This window comes from Boleophthalmus pectinirostris, unplaced genomic scaffold (assembly GCF_026225935.1).
Source record: "Boleophthalmus pectinirostris isolate CB_2022bp ecotype Guang Dong unplaced genomic scaffold, ASM2622593v1 HiC_scaffold_18, whole genome shotgun sequence".
NCBI classification, from domain to species: Eukaryota; Metazoa; Chordata; class Actinopteri; order Gobiiformes; family Gobiidae; genus Boleophthalmus; species Boleophthalmus pectinirostris.
The window spans coordinates 2,224,453-2,252,370 of NW_026571133.1; the positions used below are offsets into that span (position 1 = coordinate 2,224,453).

Here is a 27,918-nt window from a genome sequence, read left to right on the forward strand (position 1 = left end):
GGTCTAGTCCTGGTTTAATTCTGGTTTAATCCTGGTTTAGACCTGGTTTAGACCTGGTTTAGACCTGGTCTAGGCCTGGTCTAGTCCTGAGCTAGTCCAAGTTTAGTCCTGGTCTAGTCCTGGTTTAGACCTGGTTTAGACCTGGTTTAGACCTGGTCTAGGCCTGGTCTAGTCCTGAGCTAGTCCAAGTTTAGTCCTGGTCTAGTCCTGGTCTAGTCCAAGTTTAGTCCTGGTTTAACCCTGGTTTAATCCTGGTCTTGTCCAAGTTTAGTCCTTGTCTACTCTTGGTATAGTCCTGGTCTAGACCAAGTTTAATTCTGGTCTAGTCCTACTTTAGTCCTACTTTAGTCCAAGTTTAGTCCAAGTTTAGTCCTGGTCTAGTCCTGGCCTAATCACATTTTAGTCCTGGTCTAGACCAAGTTTAGTTCAGGTTTTGTCCTGTTCTACTACTGGTTTAGTCCTGGTTTAGTCCTGGTCTAGTCCTGGTCTAGTTCAAGTGTAGTCCTGGTCTAGTCCTGTTTTATGCCATGTCTATTCCTGGTCTAGTTCTGGTTCAGTCCTGGATTTGTTCGGGTCTAGTCCAAGTTTAGTCCTGGTCTAGTTCTGGTTCAGTCCTGGATTAGTTCGGGTCTAGTCCTGGTTCAGTCCTGGTTTAATCCTGGTCTAGTCCAAGTTTAGTCCTGGTTTAGTCCTGGTTTAGTCCGGGTCTATTCCTGGTCTAGGTCTGGTCTAGTCCTGGTTTAGTCTTGGTGTAGTCTTGGTTTAGTCCAAGTTTGGTCCTGGTCTAGTCCTGGTTTAGTATGGATCTTGTCCAAGTTTAGTTCTGGTTTAGTCCTATTTCAGTCATGGTCTAGTCCTGTTCTAGTCCTGGTTTAGTCCTGGTCTAGGCCTGGCCTAGTCACATCTTGGTCCTGGTCTAGACCAAGTTTAGTTCTGGTTTTGTCCTGTTCTAGTCCTGGTTTAATCCTGGTCTACTTCTAGTTTAGTCCTGATTTAGTCCTGTTTTAATTATGGTGTAGTCCTGGTTTAATCCTGGTGTAGTCCTGGTTTAGTCCTGGTTTAATCCTGGTGTAGTCCTGGTTTAGTCCTGGTTTAGTCCCGGTTTAGTCCTGGTTTAGTTTGTTTCTCGTTTGCACACGGCCTGAGCCTCTTCGCTCTGATCTGTCCTTCCACGTCTTCACTCTTCCCTTCGTCATATTCACACATTCTTCAAATAAAATTAAAATGTTGGATTGAAAAGTGAAACGGACGCTTAATGGATTTCCACTAAACTCAAAGCTTCTTATTTCAGGCAAAGAACATAAATGATTGACTGCAGATTTGAGTCTTTAAAAGTCCATTTGTGGAGCTTTTCGTGGAAGAAACGTTTACTGTTCGTCTGACGGGATTTTTAGTTTAAAAGAAAATCATTTACTCGAGTTGGATCTTTTCAAAATAAAACCGACGCTAACTGAAACATTGTCGCTGATCACAGTGACAGACCCCAAAAACCAAAGAGTTACATTAAAAAAGCACATTTAAAGGGACAGTCTGGAATTTTGGACATAGGACCTCATTTCCTAGTGATCCAGAGTGTTGGAGACGTGTGGAGACACTTTTTTAAAGGGCCCATCTCATGCAAAATAACTCTTTTCACATTGTATCTTCTGCACATAAACAAGCACAATTTGGGTTTTGGAACATCCATGACACAATAGTTATGAAATCTTACTGATTTCTTAGAGACAGTCACAGACCAGGAATTATGAAAGTCCGACTATTGCTCCTCCCCCCGCCCGTCCTGAGAAAGCACAGGCTCCGCCCTCCAAACGTGACGTAGGCTCTGAGTGAGCCGCCCTTCCTCCGCCATCTCAGGGAGGGAGGGGGAGACAGACGTGACCCTGATAGCGGCAGGAATAAACTTTTATTCATCATGGAGATACAGCGCGTTCAGCCGCATGTGTTGGACCCGGAATCGGACGAGGACTTTGAGGAGCACGAAGCTCAAGCACCGAGTCCACATCAACTGAACATTACTGATTGATAAAGTATTAATAAACACTAGTAGATAAACGTATTATATCATGTACACTAGGGATGGGCATTCAATTAAATTTTCTTAATCGATCGTCGGGAGAATTAACGATTGATTATTGATTAATCATTACCATTTTTATATCAAAATGATCATCATTATTATTACTATCTGCACTACTGTTACGACCCAGCTCGTTTGGGGTGAGGGAAGTAACAAAAATAAAAACCAAGATGTAAAATGGAATAAATTAAATAATGTTTAATTAACAGGAATGTAAAGGTAAATTAACAAAAGACTAAACATATACAGAAAACAACCTAAACTAAGAAACAGAACAACAGAATAAACAGAGTTTTGTGCCACAAAAGGGGTCACGCAGGCTTACAAAAACGAGTGGTAAAACTTAGGGACACACACTAAACCAAAACACAAGTTCCCCAAATTAAACCACATAAACCCACAAACAGAATCGAGTGACCAAATCAAAAAAGGCACAAAACAAAACTAAACTAAACTACACAAACATGAAACCAAAATGGCAGACTGGCCACCAAGGCCAGCAGCCCCAAACAGGTGCTGGCAAACTCCTTAAATAGGGGGCGATGGCTGCAGGTGAGGTGGGCGTGGACTTGCCCCACCAATCACGGACCAGGGCTCGTGCAGCAGGAATCAAGAGAACTCTGCAGAAATATTAGAACTAAGGCCTGGGGCTGTAACAACTACTCTGCATAAATAAATTCAACATTACGACATATAAACCGTGACGACTTTAGAGCCACATCAGCCCGTTTTAGATTATAATGTGTTTAATGCAGCTTTGCACAACTCTCACAGAAACAAAACTTAAAACCGCATCGCTAATTTGCATAAACTAAGCGAAGAAAAAAAAACAGCTCTTGTGTCACTGATGCAGTTCAATTTCTGTCGGATTAAAAGTCATGACTCAGGTGAATACAGGTTAGTGTGACCATATTTGCGTTTGTCAAAACCAGGACACCGTACGGGGGGAGGGAGGTGAGGACTCGTCATCCACATTGCGCGACTCTCACCTGGCAAAACTTTTTCCCACTGGACACTGAAACATATGTGCTGCTTTATACACTGTGCACATGGACTCACACTTGTCTCGAACGCAACGGAAAGCGCGGAATTTCTTGTACAAATCATCGTTAAACCCGCATTTGTGCTTCGGCGTTTTGTAGACTGACCTTCTGATGCACAGAGCTACATGTACAGACCCCCGTTTGTCCCCAGACACGGACGTTTCAGTTTGTCGATTAAAATGACCGTAATCGATGAAATTCTTAATAATTGTTAATTATCGATTAATCGAGTAATCATGCCCATCCTTAGTGTTCACTGCAGTGTTTGGACATGGACCCAGAAGTGATACAGAAAGTCGGACATTTCCAGCACCCCCAGAGAAGTGATCCCACCTACCCTCAACACCACCCCCCCCCCAACACACACACACACACACACACACACCCAACCCCCCCCCCCCACACTCCATCGGTTTGAACCCAGACACTTGACGAGACGACACACACCAAACTCCACCAGATACACGCCGGAGGGAACCAGTGATTTACGAGCGGACGACAAGACTCCACCGCCCACGTCCCCACCTCTCTCTTCCCCCCCCCTTATAGGTGCCATCAGCTCCGTCCCCGTCCATATCCCGCCTCGTCAGTTTCGCCCGACAGCAGCGTTGGAGGCCCCGCTGACACGCCGCACACAAATGGATGCCCCTCGGTTCACTTTGCCGCTGTCACTTCCCGCTAGCTGAGACTTTTTTCCCCAAAACTTGGCCCGGGGAGATGTGCAGTGTCACGCCGTGCAACACTGAGGCTCATTTTCACATGTCGACGAAGAGAAACACTCGCAGGGTTAAGAGATGGGCAAGCACCAGGCACTGTAAAAAGTCGATCTTGGCGAGTTAAAATGACTTGAATTCCTCGTATTACTTTTTTTGTCACATTTGGTTATAGTTTAGACTTGATACTTGATAGAAATAACTACATTTACTAAACATTTTATAACTTTAAAGGTGCATTGTGTAACTTTTCTTGTGGGTCCTGGTCATGGAGATCAAACCACACTGCAAAAACTAAATTCTCGCCAAGTGAAGATCATTTTAAATAAGTTTGACCATGATTTGAGTAAATTTCACTCAACAAGTAAAATTATCTGCCAATGGAACAAGACTTTTTGTACTTCAAATATAAAAATACATCTTGCTGCACTTAAAAAAAAAAAACAACAACATTTTGCACATAAAATAAAAAGAAAAAAAACCCAAAAACGTACACTTATTCCACTGGTAGATAACGTTACTTGTCAAGTTGAATAACTAAAATAAAGTAAAATATTTTTTAATTTAAACAGTTTTAATTTACCTATATATTAATTTTTGCAGTGCAGACCAAGTTACAGGTCAGATCTGTGGAGAGGCGACCCCGTTCACAGTCAGAATGTCTGTTTTTTTTGTGGTATTTTTGAGCTCTAAAACCACCTGTAACTGAATAAATGTAAGTTAGAGCTGTTTAATGTCACACTGTGGAACATTCAAGGCAGCGCAATGACGTATCCATAGAAACAAGCAGGTGAAGGACCCTCCACCTAAAAAGTCACACAGTGCACCTTCTAATTAGGAATGTAACAATAACTGAAAAATCGTGATATCGTATCGTCAAAGTTCTCACAATAATATCGTGTCTCTTTGCTTAAATTAAGAGTTATGGTGCAGCAATAGCTAAAAAAAAAAGACTATATAGACTTGGCCCAGGTGAATTGGCCCAAATGACCTTGCATCAATTACAAAATAACTTTTTACTGCAAGTTTTTTGAAAATCTACCCTGATAAAGCCAATATTTAATATCTGATCATATTATCCATGAGCCATCAGTCTTTATTCATTCTAACGTGTTAAACATGCACATATTTTCAATTATTCACTGTACTGAGCATCAGTCTATGACCCTCGATCGACCCTCTGCTTCATCTGTTTTTAGATATGTGGCCCTTGATGAAAAAAGTTTGGACACCCCTGACGTAGACCATGATCCTTTGCTCCATTTCAGTGCAGACGACAAGAAGAAATAACAATTCTAACACTTTTAAGTCTTAGTTTTAGTTCTTTTATTAAGTCTTGTCAAGGCATTTTAAGAGGAAAAAGTAGCACATTAACAGTTTTGTTAAATATCGTACCGTGAGATGTATATCGTGAAAATATCGAACCGAGAGATTTGGATATTGTTACATCCCTAATCTTGAGCTTTCCCACCATATCATGAGCTTTAACACGATATTGCAATAAATATCGTACTTGGATATCGTTACACCCCTACCTTTAATGTATAAAGAAATGACATGAGGTTAAAGCTAATATTATTATATTATATTGTAATTATATAGCATAAAAAACAAATACCTTTTTTCATTTTGCTAACCTTTATTTAACTGAAAAATTATGTATCTCTTGATGATAAATAATGAATCGATTTGCGAAGACCGATGAGTTTTTGGACAACAAAGGTTTATTCTTGTTACAGCAGATATGGACAGGGCCTGCACCTGCCCTGACCACAGACCAACATCCTCCTCTCCCCAGCAGTATGTCCCTACTCCATTTTGAGCCCAAATGTTACAAATAACCAAGTTTATATAACCTGAGGACATATACAGCTCTGGAAATAATTAAGAGACCACTGCAAAATGATCAGTTTCTCTGATTTTACTACTTACAGGTTGTGTTTGAGTAAAAATTGTTTCAATCTTTATACTACTGACAACATTTTTGACAAATTCCAAATAAAAATCTTGTTATTTAGAGCATTTATTTGCAAAAAATGACAAATGGTCAAAATAACAAAAAAGATGCAATGTTTTCAGAACTCAAATAAAATGAAGAAAAGATCATAGTCATTTTAAAACAACACAATACTAATGTAGCTTCGGCAGTGATGCGGTCGCTGTATCGGACCGTTGTGGTGAAGAGGAGCTGAGCCAAAAGGCGAAGCTCTCGATTTACCGGTCAGTCTTCGTTCCTACTCTCACCTCTGGTCATGAGCTCTGGGTAGTGACCGAAAAGGACGAGATCGCGGATACAAGCGCTTGAAATGAGTTTCCTCCGCAGGGTGGCTGGGCGCTCCCTTAGAGATAGGGTGAGGAGCTCAGTCACACGGGAGGAGCTCGGAGTAGAGCCGCTGCTCCTCCACGTCGAGAGGAGCCAGTTGAGGCTCGGGCATCTGTTCCGGATGCCTCCTGGGCGCCTCCCTCGGGAGGTGTTCTGGGCATGTCCCACCGGGAGGAGGCCCATGGGGAAGACCCAGGACACGCTGGAGGGACTATGTCTCTTGGCTGGCCTGGGAACGCCTCGGGGTCCCCCTGGAGGAGCTGGAGGACGTGTCTGGGGTGAGGGAAGTCTGGGAGTCCCTGCTTAGGCTGCTGCCCCCGCGACCCGGCCCCGGATAAGAGGACGAAAATGGATGGATGGATGGATGGATGGACAATACTAATGTTTTAACTTAGGAAGAGAAAAAAAAAATCTAACAAGTTCTATAAAATAAGATAAGAGAGATAAAGTGTGAGAGAAAATCTTTTGACCGATCCTTCGACCAGTGCGAGTGGGGCAACCTGCTGCTGGGGGAATGAAGAAAGTGCCCAGTGGAAACCCACACAGACACAGGCAGAACATGCAAACTCTACTAGGGTTATCCCGATCCAATCACGTGATTGGAAATCGCCGCCGATCACGTGACTGCGGACTCGATCTGGACACATTCCAAGCCCAGACTGTGGTAAAAGTAAAGATTTTCAACAATGATGGTGCACGGTTAGAAAAGTGAATAAAATTAAAGTTTTGGACATTAGATTTTTCACAAGTTCAGTCAAATACTACACATGAAATCAATACAGTTCTGATCCCCCCACATCCTGGATCTTATTCTTTGCTCATTTAATAATTTTTATAGAAGTATCGGATCGGGACTCGGTATCGGCAGGTACTCAAAATCAAAAGACTCGGACTCGGGGGCAAAAAAATGTGATCGGGACATTCCTAAACTCCACATAGAAAGGCCCGGGGATCAAACCTTGAACCTCTCTGCTGTGAGGCGTGAGTTCCAGTGTAGATTATACAAGCGCTTACACCGAAAACAAAAACGACTAAATGAAGACGAGCTCATTAGTCACTTTCAGCCGCTCTAAAAATACGCTTTTTTTGCAGTGCGCCGACCCATCACCTTGACGACGGCGCCCGTAGGGGACAGCAGAGAGCACGTTTTATGCCGCGAAAAAGACAAATGCAGTGTGAGTTTCGCCCCGGGCCGCAGCATCAGGTCAGATAGCAGCAGTAATTACAGCAGAAGTAGGACAGTCCGGGGGTGGAGAGTTATACAGTTATACAGTGCAAATGTCAGATTGGTGGAGCGGTGCACTAACTTGTGTCTTATTTGTTGAAAGAGTTCGTAAAGTGTATTTTTGGCCGGGCGTTTGAGTGGGAGGCGTGAGACAGAGCGTGGAGACGTTAGGGAGATGTATTTTGAGCGATGTATGTAGGCAGCGTAAGTCTGAAAGAGCATGTTAGATTTAGTTGATATAAAAGGAGAACGAGGTTGTAAATGTCTTAATAAAAGATTTTTAAAGGGGACGTGTTTTACAAAATCCACTTTTATGAGCTTTTAACCACAGTGTTGGGGAGTAACAGATTACATGTACCGGAGTTATGTAATCAGAGTACAAATTATGAGTAACTGTATTCAGTTACAGTTACTGTTTCAGTGAGTGGTAATTGGATTACAGTTACTTTGTTGAAATAAATCGATTACACGGCGGGATTTTCCTGTTTTCACATTTTGGGCTATTTCCCCCCCTTTTTTTTTTTTTTTCCTTTCTGTAATTCCACTCATTGCTGGAAACTAAACCAGGTCTAAACTAGATCTAAACCAGGTCTAAACCAGGACTAAACCAGGACTAAAAACCAGGTCTAAACTAGAGCTAAACTAGATCTAAACCAGGACTAAACCAGGTCTAAACCAGGTCTAAAACCAGGATCTAAACCAGGACTAAACCAGGACTAAACCAGGTCTAAACCAGGTCTAAACTAACGATATACTTGGTCTAAACCAGGTCTAAAACCAGGTCTAAACCAGGTCTAAACCAGGACTAAACCAGGACTAAAACCAGGTCTAAACTAGAGCTAAACTAGATCTAAACCAGGACTAAACCAGGACTAAACTGGGACTAAAACAGAGCTGTCGTCAGACTCAGCGTCAGTTCCAGTTAGAATTATTCTGGTCTTTCTGAATCTCGACAGGATGATTTCAGTGTCACTGAAGTTCAGACTTTGGTCCGTCCAGTGACTTCAGGAAAGTTTCATGGTTCATCCTCCCGGTGTCACAAGTTTCTCACTCACTCCAAACTTTCTTTCTGCTTCTCAATTATCGTTTTCAGCTTCAGATTTCTCTACTTACAGCTTGTAATCTGCAAAATCAGATTTTGTTTTTGGAAGCATTTGTGTTCAGTTTTCTCAATCGTCTTTATAAGTTTGTTTAAATGTTAAATTTTCAGTGTTACAGAAGTAATGTTGCGATCGACTGACATGATCCAGACAGGACAGAGGCTCTTTCTGCAGGAGACATGCGCAGTAGAGTGAAGTGACAGTGGTACAAGGAGGAACAGGAGCAGCAGATACTCACACACAAGACTAGAACCTCTCACCGCTTCAGTGTGAACATTTTTAAATATATATGTCGTACCAGAGTATAAGTCATAGGAAACACCCAAACCATGAAAAAAGTGCGACTTATAGTCAGAAAAATACAGTAACTCTGTATTGTTTTTGCATGAGGTGCGGAGCTCTCCGTCAGTCCTTTCTCTTGCGGTCACCTCCGATCATGAGTCCTAGTTCAGTCCTGGTTTAGTCCTCCTCTTCAGTCCTGGAATCAGTCCTAGGTTAGTCCTGTTTTAGTCCTGGTTCAGTCCTGGTTCAGTCCTGTTTTAGTCCTGTTTTAATCTTAGGTCAGTTTTGGTTTAGTCCCGTTTTAGTCCTGGTTTAGTCCTAGTTCAGTCCTAGTTCAGTCCTGGTTCAGTCCTGTTTTAGTCCTGGTTTAGTCCTGTTTTAATCCCGTTTTAGTCCTGGTTTCGTCCTAGTTCAGTCCTGTTTTAGTTCTGGTTTAGTCCTGGTTCAGTCCTGGTTTAGTCCTGTTTTAGTCCTAGTTCAGTCCTGTTTTTAGTCCTTAGTTTTAGTCCTGTTTTAGTCCTAGTTTCAGTCCTGGTTCAGTCCTGGTTTAGTCCTGTTTTAGTCTTAGTTCAGTCCTGGTTCAGTCCTGGTTCAGTCCTGGTTCAGTCCTGGTTCAGTCCTGGTTCAGTCCTGGTTTAGTCCTGTTTTAGTCCTGGTTCAGTCCTGGTTCAGTCCTGGTTTAGTCCTGGTTTAGTCTTGGTTCAGTCCGTGGCGTAGGCAGCTCAAAAGTTTAATATAATCTCGGGTTAACGGGCGGGTGTGAGTCTCCAAAAATGGACCTGTGCAGGACAAAATAAATGAATCTTCGGTTCGTTACGTAAAGAAGAAGGAAAATAACAAAAGGACGACAGCAGAGATCAATTTTAAGACGGATGTAAAAAGAGTTGTAACTGTCCTGTGTGAGAAAAGAGTATAAAGTTTGTGCTGAGAAGTTTTACAGACTTAAAACAGATAAAATAAACTTGACTACTTCACGAATTTCACCTATCGCGGGTTATTTTTAGAACGTAACCCCCGCGATAAACGAGGGACACTGTAAATGTAAAGTAGAACTGTAGTTGTGATTGCGTCTTGTCCCTCTAGCGCCCCCTGGTTCTCGTCCAGGTCGTGTCTCCGTCTCCGTCTCGTCCTCTTTTCTTCTGCTCGACCCGCAGCTCTTGAAAGCAATTTTCTTTTAATCAGTTTCACCACAAAGGCCCCGACGCCGACCTCCACACAGACTCCGTTTAGACACTTCACCTCCTCGTCTCTCTCTATTTTTCTCTCTCTTGCTCCTCCTTTCTTCATTTTCTTTTACACTCTCATACACCCGTCTCTCTCTCTCTCTCTCTCTCTCTCCACCTCTTCCCTATCCCATTTTCTCTCTCTTGGGTTCTCTTATCCATCTGTCTCTTACGCTCATCTCTCTTTCTCCCTCCTTTTTTTTTATTTCTCTCCTTCCCTTTTTTCACTTCTTGTCTTTTCCTTCTCTCCCTATTTCTGTCTCTCTATTTGTCATTCTCTTTTCTCTGTCTTTCTTTTTCTCTCTCTGTTCTATCGCTTTTCTCTCACTTTGCTCTCTCTTCTTGTCTCTCTCCCTCCCTCACTCCCTTCTCTTGTCTCCCCCGTCTTCCTCTCCTTGTCTTGCGCTCTCTCTCTCTCCTTCCCTCTTTCTCCCTGTCTCTCTCTCTCTCTCTTTCTCTCTCCCCTCTCTTCCTCCTCTGTTTCTCTCTCCATCCATCTCCCCATTCTCTCTCTATCTCCCTCTCCCTTCTCATGTCTCCCCTTTCTTCTTCCTCCTTCTCTCTCTCTCTCTCTCTCTCTCTCTCGTCTCCCCTCTCTTCCTCTCCTTGTCTCTTTCTCCCTACCTCTTTCTCTCGTCTCTCTTTCTCCCTCCCACTTTCTCTCTCTCTCCCTCCCTCTCTCTCTTCTCTTCCTCCTCCCTGTTCCTCTCTCTCTTTCTCTCTCTCTCTCCCTCCCTCTCTCTCTTCTCTTCCTCCTCCCTGTTCTCTTTCTCTCTCTCTCTCTCCCTCTCTCTCTTCTCTTCCTCCTCCCTGTTCCTCTCTCTCTCTCTCTTTCTCTCTGTCTCTCCCTCCCTCTCTTCTCTTGTCTCCCCTCACTTCCTCTCCTTGTGTCGCTCTCTCTCTCCTTCCCTCATTCTATCTTGTCTTTTTCTCCTTCCCATTTTCTCTTTCCCTCCGTTTGTGTCGCTCTCTCTCTCTCCCTCACTCTTTCTCTCTGTCTCTCCCTCTCTTCCACTCTCGCTCCTTGTCTCTCTCTCTGGCTCTCTCCCTCTTTCTCTCTCGCTTCCTCCTCCCTCTTTCTCTCTTGTTTCTCTTCCTCCTCCCTCTTTTTCTCTCTCTCTTCCTCCTCCCTCTTTTTCTCTCTCTCTTTCTCCCTCCCTCGCTCTCTCTCTCTTTCTCCCTCCCTCGCTCTCTCTCTCTTTTCTTCCCTCTTTCTCTCTTGTCTCTCCCTTCCTTCTCTCTCTCTCTCTCTCTCGTCTCCCCACTCTTCCTCTTCTTGTGTCTTTCTCTCTCTCTCTCTCTCTCTCCCTCTCCTCCACCTGCTCTAAGTCACTCCCCCTTCAGAGCACCTGAAAGCATCTCCACATCTTCTTTTTTTTTTTTTTTTCTTTCCTTCACCGCGTCGTCTTTAAGTGTCTCTCTCTGTGTCACTCACCTCTCTTCTCCGCGATCGCTCTCTCCTCTCCTCTCGTCCTCCGGTGGGCGCTCCCTTCTTCCCTTCTTTTCTCGTCCTCCTCGGCAGACCGTCTCTCTCTGTCTTTCTCTCTCTCTCTCTTCCTCCTCCCTCCTTCTCTCGCTCTCTCTCTCTTTACCTCTTTCTCTTCTGTCTCTCTCTCTCTCTCTCCCACTTCTCTTTCTCTCGTCTCTCCTCTCTTGCTCCTCTCTCTCCCTCTTTCTCTCTCCTTCCCACTTTCTCTCTCCCTTCCTCTGTCTCTTGTCTCCTTTCTCTTCCTCTCCTTGTCTTGCTCTCTCCCTCTCTTTCTCTTTGTCTCTCCCTTCTCTTGTCTCCCCGCTTTTCCTCTCCTTGTCTCTGTCTCCCTTTCCTTCCCTCTATCTGTTTTTTTTCTCTCTCTCTCCCTTTTTCTCTCTTGTTTCTCTTTCTCCCTCCCACTTTCTCTCTACGTCCCTCTCTCTCTTCTCTTGTCTTATCTCCTCTCTCTTCCTCTCCTTGTGTCACTCTCTCTCTCCTTCCCTCTTTCTCTGTGTCTCTTCCACTCCCGCTCTTTGTCTCGCTCTCTTTCTGTCTCTCTCCCTCTTTCTCTCTTCTCTCTCTCTCTCCCCCTTCTCTTTTCTCTCTCTTCCTCCTCCCTCTTTGTCTCTTGTCTCTCCTTCCCTCTTTCTCTCTTGTCTTTCTTTCTCCCTTCTCTTCTCTCTGTCTCTCTCTTTCCTTCCCTCTTTCTCTCTTGTCTTTCTCTCTCCTTCCCTCTTTCTCTCGTCTCTCTCTCTCTCTCCCTTCTCTTCTCTCTCTCTTCCTCCTCCTCTCTTTCTCTCTCTCCTTCCCACTTTCTCTCTTGTCCCTCTTTCTCTCCTTCTCTCTCCCTCTCGTCTCCCCACTCTTCCTCTTCTTGTGTGTCTCTCTCTTTCTCTCCTCCCTCTTTCTCTCCCTCCAAATTCCTTCTCCCTCTCTCTCTCTCCCTCTCCTCCACCTGCTCTAAGTCACTCCCCCTTCAGAGCACCTGAAAGCATCTCCGCATCTTCTTTTTTTTTTTTTTCTTTCCTTCACCGCGTCGTCTTTAAGTGTCTCTCTGTGTCACTCTCCTCTCTTCTCCGCGATCGCTCTCTCCTCTCCTCTCGTCTTTCGTCCTCCGGTTTGCGCTCCCTTCTTCCCTTCTTTCTCGTCCTCCTCGGCAGACCGTCTCTCTGTGTCTTCTCTCTCTCTCTCTTCCTCCTCCCTCCTTCTCTCGCTCTCTCTCTCTTTACCTCTTTCTCTTCTGTCTCTCTCTCTCTCCCACTCTCCTTTCTCGTCTCTCCTCTCTTGCTCTCTCTCTTTCTCTCTCTCTCCTTCCCTCTTTCTCTGTCTCTTCTTCCTCTCCTTGTGTGTCTCTCTCTGCCTCTTTGTGTCTCTCCCTCCTTCTCTCTCTTCTCTTGTCTCCCCTCTCTTGCTCCTCTCTCTCCCTCTTTCTCTCTTGTCTCTTTCTCTCTCCCTTCCTCTGTCTCTTGTCTCCTTTCTCTTCCTCTCCTTGTCTTGCTCTCTCCCTCTTTCTCTCTGTCTCGCCCCTCTCTTCCGCTTCTTGTCTCTCTCTCTCTCTCACCCTCCCTCTTTCTCTTTCTCTCTCCCTTCTCTTGTCTCCCCGCTTTTCCTCTCCTTGTCTCTGTCTCCCTTTCCTCCCTCTATCTGTTTTTTCCTCTCTCTCCCTTCTCTTTCTCTCTTCCTCTCTCTTTTCTCTCTCTCCTTCCCTCTTTCTCTCTGTCCTCTCCTCCCTCTCTCCCTTCTCTTGTATCTCTCTCACTTCCTTCTGCCTTTTTCTCTCTTTCTCTTCCCACTTTCTCTCTCCTCTCTCCCTCCCTCCCTCTCTCTCTTTCTCTTCTCCTCCTCTGTTTCTCTCTCTCTTTCTCTCCCTCCCTCTCTTCTCTTGTCTCCCCTCACTTCCTCTCCTTGTGTCGCTCTCTCTCTCCTTCCACTCTTTCTCTCTTGTCTCTCCCATTTTCTCTTTCCACTCCTCGCTCCTCTCTCTCTCTCTCTCTGTCTGTCTCTCTCCCTCTTTCTCTCTTGTCTCTCTCTCACACTCCCTTCTCTTCTCTCTCTCTTCCTCCTCCCTCTTCTCTCTTGCTTTTGTCTCTCTTTCTCCTTCCCTCTTTCTCTTTTGTCTCTCTTCCTCCTCCCTCTTTCTCTTTTGTCTCTCTTCCTCCTCCCTCTTTTTCTCTCTCTCTTCCTCCTCCCTCTTTTCTCTCTCTCTCTTTCTCCTCCCTCGCTCTCTCTCTCTTTTCTTCCCTCTTTCTCTCTTGTCTCTCCCTTCCTTCTCTCTCTCTCGTCTCCCCCTCTCTCTTCTCTCTCTCTCTCTCTCTCTCTCTCCCTCTCCTCCACCTGCTCTAAGTCACTCCCCCTTCAGAGCACCTGAAAGCCTCTCCGCATCTTCTTTTTTTTTTTGTTTTTCTTTCCTTCACCGCGTCGTCTTTAAGTGTCTCTCTGTGTCACTCTCCTCTCTCTTCGCGATCGCTCTCTCTCTCCTCTCGTCTTTCGTCCTCCCTTCTTTCTCGTCCTCCTCGGCAGACCGTCTCTCTGTGTCTTCTCGTTTTTTTTTTTGTTTTTTTCTTTCTCTTCTCTTCACAGTGGGCGTGTGACCTTGGCTCGACGCGCTGATGCATATAAATGAATCGTCTCGTGCTGTTGTGGATTCAGACGCCGCAGCCTCGGCCTTGTAACCATCGATTGGGGGGAAATATAATGCAAATGTGTTACTCCTGCCCGTGACGTAACGCGCGGCGAGCGGAAACGGCGTTGTAGGGATTATTATAGTGCGGGGACGCGGTTCGTGACGTAATAAAGCTGAAATATTTGATGTTTTGGTTTTGTTTGTTTTTTTACTTAAAATGATGCAGAATTGTGTTTTTATAGAACAAAAAGCACAGATTACAGGACTAAAACAGGACTGAACCAGGTCTAAATCAGGTCTAAATCAGGACTGAACCAGGACTGAACCATTACTAAATCAAGTCTTAAACCAGGATTAGACCAGGATTAGACCAGGACTGAATCAGGACTGAATCAGGATTGAACCAGGTCTAAACCAAGACTAAAACAGGACTAAACTAGGTCTAAACCAGGACTGAACAAGGTCTCAACAAGGACTAAGCCAGGACTGAACCAGGACTAAACCAGAACTAAACCAGGTCTTAACCAGGTCTAAATCAGGAGGACTAAACCAGGACTGAACAAGAACTGAACCAGGATTAGACCAGGACTGAATCAGGACTGAACCTGGACTAAAACAGGACTAAACCAGGACTGAATCAGGACTAAACAAGGAGGACTACACCAGGACAAAACCAGGTCTAAAACAGGTCTAAACAAGGTCTAAACCAGGACTAAATCAGGTCTAAACCAAGACTACATCAGGACTAAACAGGAACTGAACCAGGACTGAACCAGGACTAAACAGGACTAAACCAGGACTAAACCAGGACTAGACAAGAACTGAACCAGGACTAAAACAGGTCTAAACCAGGACTAAACAAGAAGGACTAAACCAGGACTAAGCCAGGACTAAACCAGGACTAAACAGGACTAAACCAGGACTGAAACAGGACTAAACCAGGTCTTAACCAGGTCTAAACCAGGACTACATCAGGACTAAACAGGAACTGAACCATGACTGAACCAGGACTAAACCAGGACTGAACCCTGTCTAAACTAGGACTAAACCAGGTCTAAACTAGGACTGAACCAGGACTCAACCATGACTCAACCAGGACTAAACCAGGACTAAATCAGGTCTAAACTTTACTTAAGTCCAGTTGAGAATCTACAACTGCACAGAGCACTTCACTTCTGCACATTTTCCACAAACTAAATAGTAATATTTTTCACTAAAACAGAACTAAAGTCGGTCTTCCGGCGTCACCGTGTTTGTTTGTTTTATTTGTTTGGGCATTTCACCTTTGGCTTCCACACAAACCTGAACACTGCGACGTGGTTGGCTGCCCACCACCTGTCGGGCCCAACAAAAAATAATCTTAAGTTTTTATTAAACCGTGTGATTACATTAAACTCTGACAAAAAAAACAAATATTTCTTGAGAATTTGTAGTTTCAAAAGGCCAAAACCGTGAACTCACTCACACATTTTTTTATCATAAATTATTTCCAAACCTGATCTCGTGGACCCAGCCTCCTGCTTTGACTCTGTTTTTTCCCCTGTGTGAGAAAGAAAGGAACAGCACAACATTCCATTATCTGAAAACATCCGTGTTTTTGCACAAACCAAAGTCAGAGCAGCTTTAATGTACAACAGGAGATAATGATGTTTGAAGCGTGAGCGGCGGCGGCGGCTGCAGGTTTGTGCTGCACATAGACACAGATGCAGAATGATGCAGAGTGTGGAGGGACCGAGGGAGAAACACTGTAAACCGAAGTAAATAGATCTGTTTACATGAGGATTTACACAGAGCTGTCACGGACTCTGTGTCTCAAACAGGGACTTATACTCTGTGTGTGTGTGTGTGTTTGTGTGTGTGTGTGTGTGTGTGTGTATAGGAACATGGGAGATGACAATATTTTAATAGACAAACTTTACTGTTCCACAAGGGAAATTACACGAACACATCACCATGTATTATAAAACCAAAGGTCAAAAATATAAATGGTCCAAATAAATTCAAAATAAGGAGAAAAAATATCAAGAAACTGGTGTCAAAGTGTCAATGCATAATTATATAAATGTAGCCGGACTGATGCCACCTAGTGCCTCCGCTCAATTTCATTTTTCTCCAGCAACTAGAAAACACTAGATGGTCAGAAAAACCCTGGAAGTGTGAGTTCGGGCACCAGCCAAACAGCGAAGAGACAGACATTCTGTGTTGGCAGCGATTCCCGAGATCGAGGATTTAAATCCGGAACAAAGAGAATGTTTGGTGAATTTTATCAAGGGGAAAGACATTATTGTCCTTCTTCCTACGGGATTTGGGAAAAGCTTCATATACCAGTTAACCCCGTGAGTGAAGGATTACATATGTCATGACTAAATAGCAGCGATTGGTTAAATACAGAAAGTACCTGCCTACTGACAAGCAAATGAATTTTAACACTGCGAGGTCAGACGGTTTCCCCAAAGTGAAACCGGCTTATGAATCCGGCTAATATAAATGTACACTTACAAGTAAAAATAAAATATATAAATATAGTTATACAGATATGTCTCAGTATATACAAGTATGTAGTGATTCAATACATGACAACACACTGTGATTTTATTATGATGTTTAGGTCAGAAGAACTTTTATTGCCATTTTATTTATTCGAATGTTAGAAAAAAAAAAAAAAAGTTGGTTTTGAAAAGACTGACACAAGGGATAATAAAAGACTAAATAATACAAAAAAAAGTAAAAATACAACACACACACAATGCAAACAATACCACAACAAAAATAAATACCATATTTTTCAGACTATAAGTCGCTCCGGAGTTTAAGTTGCACCAGCCAAAAAATTCATAATGAAGAAAGAAACATATTTAAGTTGCACTTTTTGGGGGAAATGTATTTGATAAAATTAGAGACAAGGAATCGACATTTCATCTTAAAAGTGAAGTTCTAGTAAAAACAATAGAACAGAGAACAACAGACTGTTAACGTCACATATGAACAGTTCTTCAGATAAACTATAACATAAACAACAGAACAAGTTTAACAAACTCTCCATCTCACTCCAAATCACTAAATCCATTCAATTCTTCATCCTCGGTGTCACTTCTGAGTAACTCCACGACCTCCAGAGGTAAACAGACGCCGCTTCCTCTTCTGTGTCGCTGTCGTCAGACTCAGCATCAGTTCCAGTTAGAATTATTCTGGTCTTTCTGAATCTCGACAGGATGGTTTCGGTGTCACTGAAGTTCAGACTTTGTCCATCCGTCCAGTGACTTCAGGAAAGTTTCATGGTGCATCCTCCCGGTGTCACAAGTTTCTCACTCATTCCAAACTTTCTTTCTGCTGCTCGATTATCGGTTTTGGCTGAATATTTCAGGACTTGCATCTCGTAATCTGCAAAATATGATTTTCTTTTGGGAGGTATTTGTGTTCAGTCTTCTCAGTCGTCTTTATTAGTTTCTTTAGATTTTAAATTTTCAGTGTTACAGAAGTAATGGTGCGATCGACTGACATGACACAGACAGGACAGAGGCTCTTTCTGCAGGAGACATGCGCAGTAGAGTGAAGTGACAGCGATACAGGAGGAGCAGGAGCAGCAGATACTCACACACAAGACTAGAACCTCTCGAGTCGCACCGGAGTATAAGTCACAGGAAACACCCAAACCATGAAAAAAAGTGCAACTTATAGTCCGAAAAATATGTTACTTTTTTTTCGCATTACATTTGGGGCAATGCTGCAGAGTACATGTGTTTTATTCATGAACAGATTCAAAATTACATAAATAGATTCAAATTAAATTCAGCGTGTACTGATCACAACTAGACACACACTGAAACATTTGCAGGTTCAGACGTTTTGATATTGGTTACATGATATCAGTTCAGTCAATATCTTGTCCTTGAGTTTGATGTAATAAGAATATTTATTTATATTTACAGGCTGATTTTGTATAAGAACGTCTCATAAGGTTTGAACTTTTCTTACAAAACTTATGCAGTAGTTTCTTGAAGGATAAAGGTGAGGTCGGGTCCACTTCATTGTCCCTGTGGAGAAGTTTGTCCTCTGCGTTTGAAGGATACATAACACTTACATAACACAGCTGGATCTGTTGTGTAATAAGTTCATACACTGTGTTTTAAAGGTTGTATGGAGGATTTTTTTTTGTTTCAAATTGTCAGTGATAGATTATAGATGCAGTAGCCTTGTAATTATGATGACCAAAAAAAAGAGAATAAAAATTCATCAACTCTGGACGTGGTGGGGCTAAACATTTGCCAATAGATAACGACACTGCCTCGTTATCTGTGAGCTGACAGGCTGTCAATCAAACTCCCTACGTTTCTAGTGTAACTGACTTGCCTGCGCCGCCGGTACGTGGTTTACGTACGACTGTCACACAGTCCACAGACGCAAGACGCACAGACGCTGTTTACTCCACCAACGCAACAGTTCTTAGCGGCTTTTTTTGACCTGTATCTTCCTCGCAGTTCGCACAAAGTTTGTTACAATGGCGACAAGAATCCAGGAGCAGTTCGCCGCAAAAGAAAGTCCGTTTTTGAGGTCGCTGAAAGAAGAAGACAAGGGGAAAAGCAGCGAAGCCAAACTAAGGTGATTCTTGAAGATTCATTCCAGCGATGGCGCGACTGAAGCAGACGCAGGGTCTAAAGACTGACGCACTGGTCCACAAATTACTCCTGGACAGGAAACTTCTGCTTATTATGAAAACGTACTTTATTTCCAAGAGCTAGACAAACGTTTTTCAGGACACGAAAGCGATATCCTATGTCTGAAAACGTAATTTTCAGTGCAAAGAAAGAGTCCGCTTGCTGCTGCGTGTTGTAGCTAGTTCATTCGCACGGAATCTCCGCGCACCCTCCTCTGCACCCCTTTCCTGCTCCTCTCCCCGCTGCCCGATCCACTCTTCCCCCTGCTCCTCACTTCTCCGGGCACGGAATCTCCTCTCCTCTCTCCCCTCTCCTCTCTCCCTGCTCCGCTCTTCTCCCTGCTCCTCACTTCTCGTCAGTGCACGAAATGTCCGCACACCCCCTCCCCCTGCTCCTCACTTCTCCGTCTTGCCTAACCAACACTGTAGTTAGTTGTTTACAAGTCATGTGCAGCACCGGCTGTAAACAAACCTGTTTCTGGCGTAAAGAGGAGGAGGGAGGAGGCGTTTCTACGTAGGAGCTGTAGGGGAGGGGGGGGGGGTTTCACACATGCACAACATTTGAAAAAGGACAAACAGTCGCTGGATTTCTCGTTCCTTGGAAAATCCTCTATACAACCTTTAAGGACGTGAGTGCCGTTGTCACTCAATGTGCTTAATCGATCGTCGGGAGAGTTAACGATTGATCATTAACGATTTTTATATTAAAATTATCTTCATTGTTATTACTATTACTAATATGCACTAATAAACCCAACTTTACAACATATAAATTAGGGGTGGGCAAACTTTTTGACTCAAGGGCCACAGAGTGTTCTAAAATTTGACAGAAGGGCCGGACCACGAGCAGATGGATGGAGTTTTTTTTTTGGTAATCCGCCTCATAAAAGAAAAAAATAACATGGGATATGTAGAAAATATATTCCACGTTATTGAAATATAACATAATTGAAAATCATTACAACAAAATATCTGTCTTTCAGGTCACACGATATTTACAATTTATTGAAAAAACTTGGAAAAACACTGAATATTCTCAAGTTTCGCGGGAAGGGTTAAGAAGATTAAAGGCTCCCGGGCTGTAGTTTATTCACCCCTGATATAAACCATAAACACTCTAAAGCCACATCAGCCCGTTTGACATTATAATGTGTTTAATGCAGCTTTGACACTTTTGTTTACGTTTAATACAGAAACAAAACTTAAAACCACATGGATCATTTACATAAACTTTAAGCGTTGAAAAAAACCCTGCTCTTTCCTTGTGCGCTGATGCGGTTCAGCTTCTGTCGGACTAAAGGACACGACTCAGTGTAATATGAATGTTCTTTCTGTGACAGAGGATGATGATGATGATGATGATGGTGAGTGTGTTCTGTGTGTGTGTCGTGTTGGAGATGGTTCATGTTTTCAGAGATCAGACGTGTGCAGGTTTAGTGCAGCTCTTTATTTAACAACATTTCTCAGCATCTTTTACTTTATTCAACTCAATTCAAGTTTATTTATGACACATTTAAAACAACTTCAGCTGATCAAAATGCTTCACATAAAAGTCAACAACAACAGAAGAAACAGATACACAGATACTAGTGGTGTAACGATATCCAAGTCTCATGATACTATATCGTCATGGTATGGACCTCACGATATGATATTTATTACGATATCGTGGGAAAGCTCATGATTAGAGATGTAACAATATCCAAATCTCTCTGTAGGATATTTTCAGAATATACGTCTCACAGTACGATATTTAGAGCGATATTTTGTGGAGGCTAACAGAACTGTTAATATGCAACTTTTTCCTCTTAAAATGCCTTGACAAGACTTAATCCAAAGAACTAAGACTTAAAAGTGTTTAGAACTGTTATTTCTTCTTGTCGTCTGCACTGAAATGGAGCAAAGGATCATGGTCTATGTCAGGGGTGTCAAACATACGGCCCTCCGAGACCTTTAATCTGGCCCTCGGCTGATTTTCTACTAGAATATTTTAATTATATTTTCTATTAAAATATTGTAAATTTTCTGCGGGGCTGAGCACAGCAGCGTCTCCAGCGTCTCTGTACGTGGCCCCTCCCACCAGAGCAGCACAAATGAAGACTTGTCTCTTTCCAAACGCTCTTAAAGGACGATCGTTTTGACTGTCGACCGTGACACCCTCATCAGAAAAATGTCAAAAATGAGAAAAGTGGAGCCGAGTGCAGGATTTTCCAAGAAAAATTGACTTATTCCTATTTACATACAAGTTAATATTAAAACATTGTGTTGAAATTGCATTTTTCTTAAAGTTTCAGGTTGTTCATAATATTATAATATTTTGTAGAAGAAAGAGTTCATCAATTAAAAAAGATTTCTTAATAGATTTGTGTTTCTCTGCACAAAATATTTGAACTTATTGTTATTTTTTGGGGTTTATATGACATGAGTTTTCTGATCCGGCCCCTTTGGGATCAATGTTAGTTGGATACGGCCCCCCCGTCCCTCTGACTCTCTTTGCTGCACCATAACTCTTAATTTAAGCAAAGAGACTTGTAATTCGATATATTGTGATGGTCCACGATGTTATTGTGAGAACTTTGACGATACGATATCACGGTTATTGTTACATCCCTGGGAAAACGACGACAATAAAAACACCAATATGTTATGTTTCGCCAGTATTAATGTGTGTATACATTCTTTTCAATACATAATTTGTTGATTTAAATTGAAAACATGGCACGAAAACTCATATATAAATCCAAACCCACATACATACTCATATACTTTTACTTATTCCAACTCTCTTCTGTATCTTTCTTACAATATCACACCGTCTTGAAGTGGACACCAATTCCTATTTCGAGAAAACGAGCTGTCTCTGTCGCTGTCTCTTCAACAAAATACATTTCAAAAAGTTTTCAAAGTCTGAAACAAAACACAGCCCAAATGTTCCCTGAGACGTCTTTAGTAGCAAAACCGTGACATGAAACCGCCAATTATTTTCAGTACGCCTCACCAAAAGAAAATACATGACATTCCCTGACACCGTTTTGTCCTCAGCCACCTTGAAAACTCGCCGAAAATCACACGGCAACGGCTAAAAATAGGTCCGAACTGCCAAAGAATCGGAAATCCCTGTTTTAGTTTCGCGATGTTAAAATGCCACAGCCTACACTCCCCATTAACTTCCTTGTTATTGTGCCCTTTCTGTCTGCAGGTGGGGGGTTGACGGTTTGAAGCCTGTCTCCGCCTTTGTGCCCTCGTCCTCTGCACTCAGGTGAGCCGCTCCGGAGTGGGTTTTTTTTTTTTTTTTTTTTTTGTACTCTGCTATCGCCGTGATGGATGCGTTTACGAGACAGCGAAGGTATCGGAGGTGTCAGGCCGGAGTCATTTTACGGCTCTTTAAGTTTGAGTGCCTGTCCCCTTTGCGCGGAAAAGAAAAAAAAAAAATCCCTCTGACGGGAGCCGCTGTGGTACTTTTCTGGCAAACCGTTCGCCCGCTCGTCTCCTTGGATTATTGCTTTGTCTGCAATGTTCCGCAGCGTGGCATTAAATCTATGATAATTCCTAAGCCTGTCACGATAATTACTCTATTGATTTATTGTTCCGTATATGACAGATTAAATTTAGTTTTTGTGGCTCTATTTGCACAGAGTGTAACTTTTCTTTAAGACATTTTTATGGATAATAACTAGGGAGGCAACGATATGGTTTTCCCACGATTCGATATGTATCTCAGTACAGGGGTCACGATATAAATTCGATTTCGATAAGTTTTAAGACACAAAAAAAAGTCTCATGTATTTTTTTCTGCTAATGAGTACAATATAATAACACTATGATATTAATGAAACATACATACAATACACACAATACAACTACAGTAAAGTTGTAGTTTACCGTATTTTCCGGAGTATAAGTCGCACCAGCCAAAAAATGCGCAATGAAGAAGAAAAAAAACATACATAAGTCGCACTTTTTGGGGAATGTATTTTATAAAATCAGAAACCAGGAACTGACATTTCATCTTGGAAGGCAAATTATAGTACAAACAATAAAACAGAGAACAACAGACTGTTAACGTCACATATGAACAGTTCTTCAAAAGACTAAAACATAAACAACAGAACATACGTTTATCAAACTCTCCATCTCACTCCAAATCACTAAATCCATTCAATTATTCGTCCTCCGTGTCACTTCTGATGTAAACAGACGCCGCTTCCTCTTCTGTGTCGCTGTCGTCAGACTCAGCATCAGTTCCAGTTAGAATTATTCCGACCTTCCTGAATCCCGACAGGATGGTTTCGGTGTCACTGAAGTCCAGGCTTTGTCCATCCATCCAGTGACTTCAGGAAAGTTGCATGGTGCATCTTCCCAGTTGCCGTGAAGCTTTCCGTCAGTCCCTCACAAGTTTCTCGCTCACTCCAAACTTTCTCTCTGCTGCTCGATTACCGTTTTCGGCTGCATATTTCACTATTTGCAGCGAGACAGTGGCTTTTTCTACAGGAGACATGCGCAGTAGAGTGAAGTGACAGTGGTACAGGAGTAATAGTAGCAGTAGATACTGACACACAAGACTAGAGCCTCTCACGGCTGTCAGTCTGAAAATTTTAATATATAAGTCGCAGGAAACACCGAAACCATGAAAAAAAGTGCGACTTATATTCAGAAAAATACACTATATGTGAAGTGTTTTAGTTCATTTGGTTCAGTGATTCACAGCTAGAATTTGTATTCAGTGAAAATAAGAACAGAGCTTTCCCAGGCTAGTTTATATTTTATAATATACCAGTCTCTCTTAATACAGACTGTAGGGGAGTTATTCTGACAATTTTACTTCTTTGATGATGATTTGATGATTTCTTTTCCTCCTGAGTCTCACTCCCCGCACATTCATGTCAATGGGCCGAGCTCAATGGTGCATGACTCCAGATTGGGTACAAGGTTCTTCCGGTGGCTCCGGGCTGATTGAGCATGTGCAGTAGTGTCTTTTCTCCTGCGGGCACATGTCACAAGAGAACGCGCGGCCTTGTGTATCACGTGATCGCTTTGACCAATCAGAGCGAGAGGAGCTAGAGCGGAGCCAGAGCGAACGATTATAAAGCGTTTTTTAAGACAACTGAAGGATTTTGAGCTGAGAAAAAGTTTATGATCTAAAAATAGGTAAAAATCGCCACAAAATCCAACATTTTTGAAAGTTGTAGGTCTGTGTCAGAAGAACACGAGCAGTTTGTGTTTACATTCCGCTCTAGGAGAAAAATCCTTTCTCAGCCCAGGGGACTTTTTCCGTTGAAGAACCAGTGAGTGACCACTACATCAACTGGAGGCAGATAAAAGCAGCAACACCCTATCCACTTATTTTTAATAGGTCTCACTGTGTTCACAAGCTTGTGTCCACGGCTCTGCCTCCTCCAGCAGAGACAGTACGTAGCTCCTCCCACACTGCCCCCTACACTCTGTGCTCTTACAGACACACTGCTCTCTCCCGTCCTCTTTCTAGACATTTAAACTATGTTATATTACATAGAAATGTCTCAGCGGACTGTTTTCTGAGTAGAACTTATGAGATAAAGTCTGAGAAAAACATTGCCTAAATCATTGCGTAGCATCACTGCGTATACAAGCACATTTGATTAAAGCCGATGTGAAGCCAAAAGCGTTTCTAAAGTATTTAAAAGTGAATATCTTTGTCATTCCTGGGCCTGTCAACGTAAAATAAAAAGTGACTGAAAGATAAAATCCACCTCTGTTAGAATATTTCAGCTGTAAGTCCCTATGAAGCTGTTTTCTTGTGTCTGAGGCGGATGCTGTGACGCCTTTCGGACCAAAATAAATGACGACACAGCTCATGAAGGGACATGTGCACATCGACACGTGCCAGACTGTGGAATATTATCGGCAAACGAACGGCATTTTTATGGAAACAAGCTGTAGAGGTCAAATAAGAGTCAGGTTTGTGGAGATTCAAGCCCGCTCACAGTAAGAACCAGGGCTGAGTATCATTAAGAAGTTGTCGATACGATACATACCTCGATACATAGGCCACGATACGATACTTATCTCGATACAGTGCACTTTTGATTCGAAGGTAACACTTTATAATAACTACACCTTACTTAGCCTTAATAAAGCATGAACAAAGACTTAATTAATAATGAACAAAGATTTAATTAATAGCGATTCATGCTTAGTAAATGCTTAATAAAGCATAATTTGTTTTCACTGTAGAAAAGCTCTCAAAAAGACTCGACTAACAGATAACAGCTGCCTGAATTAACATTGCATTGTATTATTAGTAAATCAAATCATCTCTCATAGCTTACTAATCATTAATAAATGCTCAGATGCTTAGTTCATGAGTAATTAAGTATGAAATAATTATGAGTAACTATTTACAGCACAGGCAAATTAAGTGCAAGTGCGAATTAAGGCAGTAATTAAGTAGTTATTAAGCGTGAATCGTTATTAAGTCTTTGTTCATTATTAATTAAGCCTTTGTTCATGCTTTATTAAGGCTAAATAAGGTGTAGTTATTATAAAGTGTTACCGATTCGATACGATGTATTTTAAATCGATTCGATATAGTTACAAAAAATAAATAAATAAAGGTTAAATCATGACTGTGACACTAAAAGTCTTTGTTAAACCACTTCTTGTGCAAAGTGAATATGAAACACAAACATTTTAATCATACTCAGCCCACGATATCGATACAGTAAACGATACGATATACTGATGTGTCGATATTTTTGCACAACCCTATGTTTTTTTTTTTTCAGTTTTTTAGCGCACATAATAAACACATCCATAATAAAAAACATGCTTTCAACGTATTTGTTTTTAATCTTTGCCAAAAAAAAAAGTTACACACTGCGGCTTTAACCAAAACAAAAGACAAAAACGAGCCAATTTAAGGCGCTCAAACGCAGTGTTAGAGAATACATGTTTATTTTTAACCAGCGAAACAACACGGAGAGCTCTGAAAGTTAAATTTGCATAATGTATCCGGTTTTACCATGTGGAAAAAGCCTCTTTATTTATTTCCTTGTTTGTCCAATTTCTGCAGCACTCAAATAATAAACATACAAATTGATATGGCTGCTGGTTAAATAATGCACTTTTGATTAGCAGCATCTCTCAAAGCACAAACCCAGGAGCGGTTTGAGCTCGCGCCGCTAATAGCCGCGTCTCCCCTCCGCTCTATTTCTGTGAGCCGGTTTCAAAATTGGCCCTGAGTCTATATTTCTCACAGTGAAAAATGACTTTGTAACACAAAAGCGCGCGGTGAAAATGGTTACATAGCTGCTGTAACACTGACGATATTCCGAGCCACCGAAATAATGAACCAGACGCAACTCCGTAATTAGATCTGTTTCTGCGTTTCTGCTTTTGGGAGATTTGCGGATGGTGCAAAGTGACTGAGAATGCATTAAGGATTTAAAAATATGTGCATAATAAGTAGACTTTTTATTAAGGCGAGTACGTATACAGACAATAGAGCCATACATTACCATATCGTTAAAATTCTCCGCAGTATTTTCGTGTTATAGATGTCTGGGGCGGAGGATAAGTCTGGCTCGTACTGTAGGATTTACTGCAGTATTGTCTTCGTAAATATCTATTCGGAAATGTAATCGTTAATGACTGACAATGGGCGAAACCTTGCGACTCGCTTTAGACAAAGACGAGTCCAAACTTTTTCTCATTGTCGGCTGCATATTGAAATATTAAAGCCACGGTGTGTAACTTTTTCGCCAAACAGTTACAAATAAAAGCAGGTTGTTCATTTTGGTTTTGTTGATTGCAGTGAAAAACATGTTCTTACGGTGAGCGGGCTTGCATCTCCATAAACCTGACGCTTATTTGGCCTGGAGGAGACCATGGAAATGTTGTTGCTTTGGCTTTAATGTTCTACCCTCGATGATAAACTGCAGTCCCGCAAACTAAAAATTTGTGTAAAGTAAAATATACAAATGGTTAATGTTTGTCTGTCATACATCATTTGTGCTGGATATTTTATTTGGCATTAATAAAAACATTTTAAGCAGCTTAAATTTGCGGACGTGGTCTAATCTCGTGCACATTTTAGACAATAAAGGCATCAAGAATCTTGGACTTCCTGTCATTGCGCAATGCATACTGGGAAGGATTTTCCGAAAAAGTGAGCATCAAACCGCCATGTTTGATTTTCCCAGTGGGATGCGTCTATTGACAAAGTCGATCTTTTCAAGTCTTTTGAACCATATCACTTTTGTTTCTGGTTCTGATATTGTCATATTTTAGTTTTGGGATTCGGACATCGTTAATTGTGTGGTTGTTGGATCCTAACAGCGGAAAACGACTCGAGAAATTTGTTTGCGAACTCCATAACTGCAAAAGTGAATCAGATGTGTGTGACTGCAAACCTCTGTTCAAACTGTTTCTCTTCCCAACGGAATTGAAAAATAGTGAAAGGTGAAGGCGATGGGCAGGATTGATCCACAGGAAGAACAATAAAGGAAACCTCTGGCTGCCTAAATCATCCCGTGTTTGCAGCGAACATTTTGTATGTGGAGCGACATCAAAGCAAAACTCCCGATCCCTCGCTCAACCTCCGTTACAAATTTTAAAAAGTCAACACCAAAGTGAAAGGCACCAACTGTTCACCAAGAAACACCTTCCACTGCAAAGAGACCAAGACGTGATGTTGCTGTAAAACCACAAGAACAAGAAAGTGCAGCTCAGTCTGTTTGTCTTCTGCACCTCTCGCTTAACAAATGGGATCCCTCTTTGTTGTTGCTCCACATACAACATGTTCGCTGCAAACTCGGGATGATTTAGACAGTCAAATGTTTCCTTTTTTGTCCTTCCTGTGGATCAATCCTGCCCATCACCTTCACCTTTCACTATTTTTCAATTCCGTTGGGAAGAGAAACAGTTTGAAGAGGTTTGCAGTCACACACATCTGATTCACTTTTGCATTTATGGAGTTCGCAAACAAATTTCTCGAGTCGTTTTCCGCTGTTAGGATCCAACAACCACACAATTAGAATGTCCGAATCCCAAAACTAAAATATGACAATATCAGAACCAGAAACAAAAGTGATATGGTTCAAAAGACTTGAAAAGATCGGCTTTTTCAATAGACGCATCCCACTGGGAAAACAAACATGGCGGTTTGATGCTCCCTTTTTCGGAAAATCCTTCCCAGTATGCATTG

The 27,918-nt window shown here is 42.2% G+C and overlaps 2 protein-coding genes across 2 annotated transcripts in view; both read right to left on the reverse strand.

Annotated features, from left to right (window-relative positions):
- LOC129408940 (putative uncharacterized protein DDB_G0271982) overlaps positions 1-12,137 on the reverse strand; it is a gene marked incomplete at its 5' end in the record, with an annotated part of 61,144 nt that extends 49,007 nt beyond the window's left edge. The window contains 4 exons of the mRNA XM_055153784.1: positions 10,760-10,819; positions 11,223-11,296; positions 11,644-11,725; positions 12,081-12,137. Coding sequence (XP_055009759.1) covers positions 10,760-10,819; positions 11,223-11,296; positions 11,644-11,725; positions 12,081-12,137 — 273 coding nt within the window. The remainder of the gene's footprint in view (positions 1-10,759; positions 10,820-11,222; positions 11,297-11,643; positions 11,726-12,080) is intronic.
- Positions 12,138-12,790: 653 nt separating this feature from the next.
- LOC129408946 (putative uncharacterized protein DDB_G0271982) lies at positions 12,791-13,630 on the reverse strand (the record flags this gene model as incomplete). Its single annotated transcript, XM_055153812.1, has 2 exons — positions 12,791-12,868; positions 13,574-13,630. Coding segments are annotated over 2 exons (135 nt in total), but the record flags the coding sequence as incomplete, so codon positions are not given.
- Between the last annotated feature and the right edge of the window lie 14,288 nt (positions 13,631-27,918).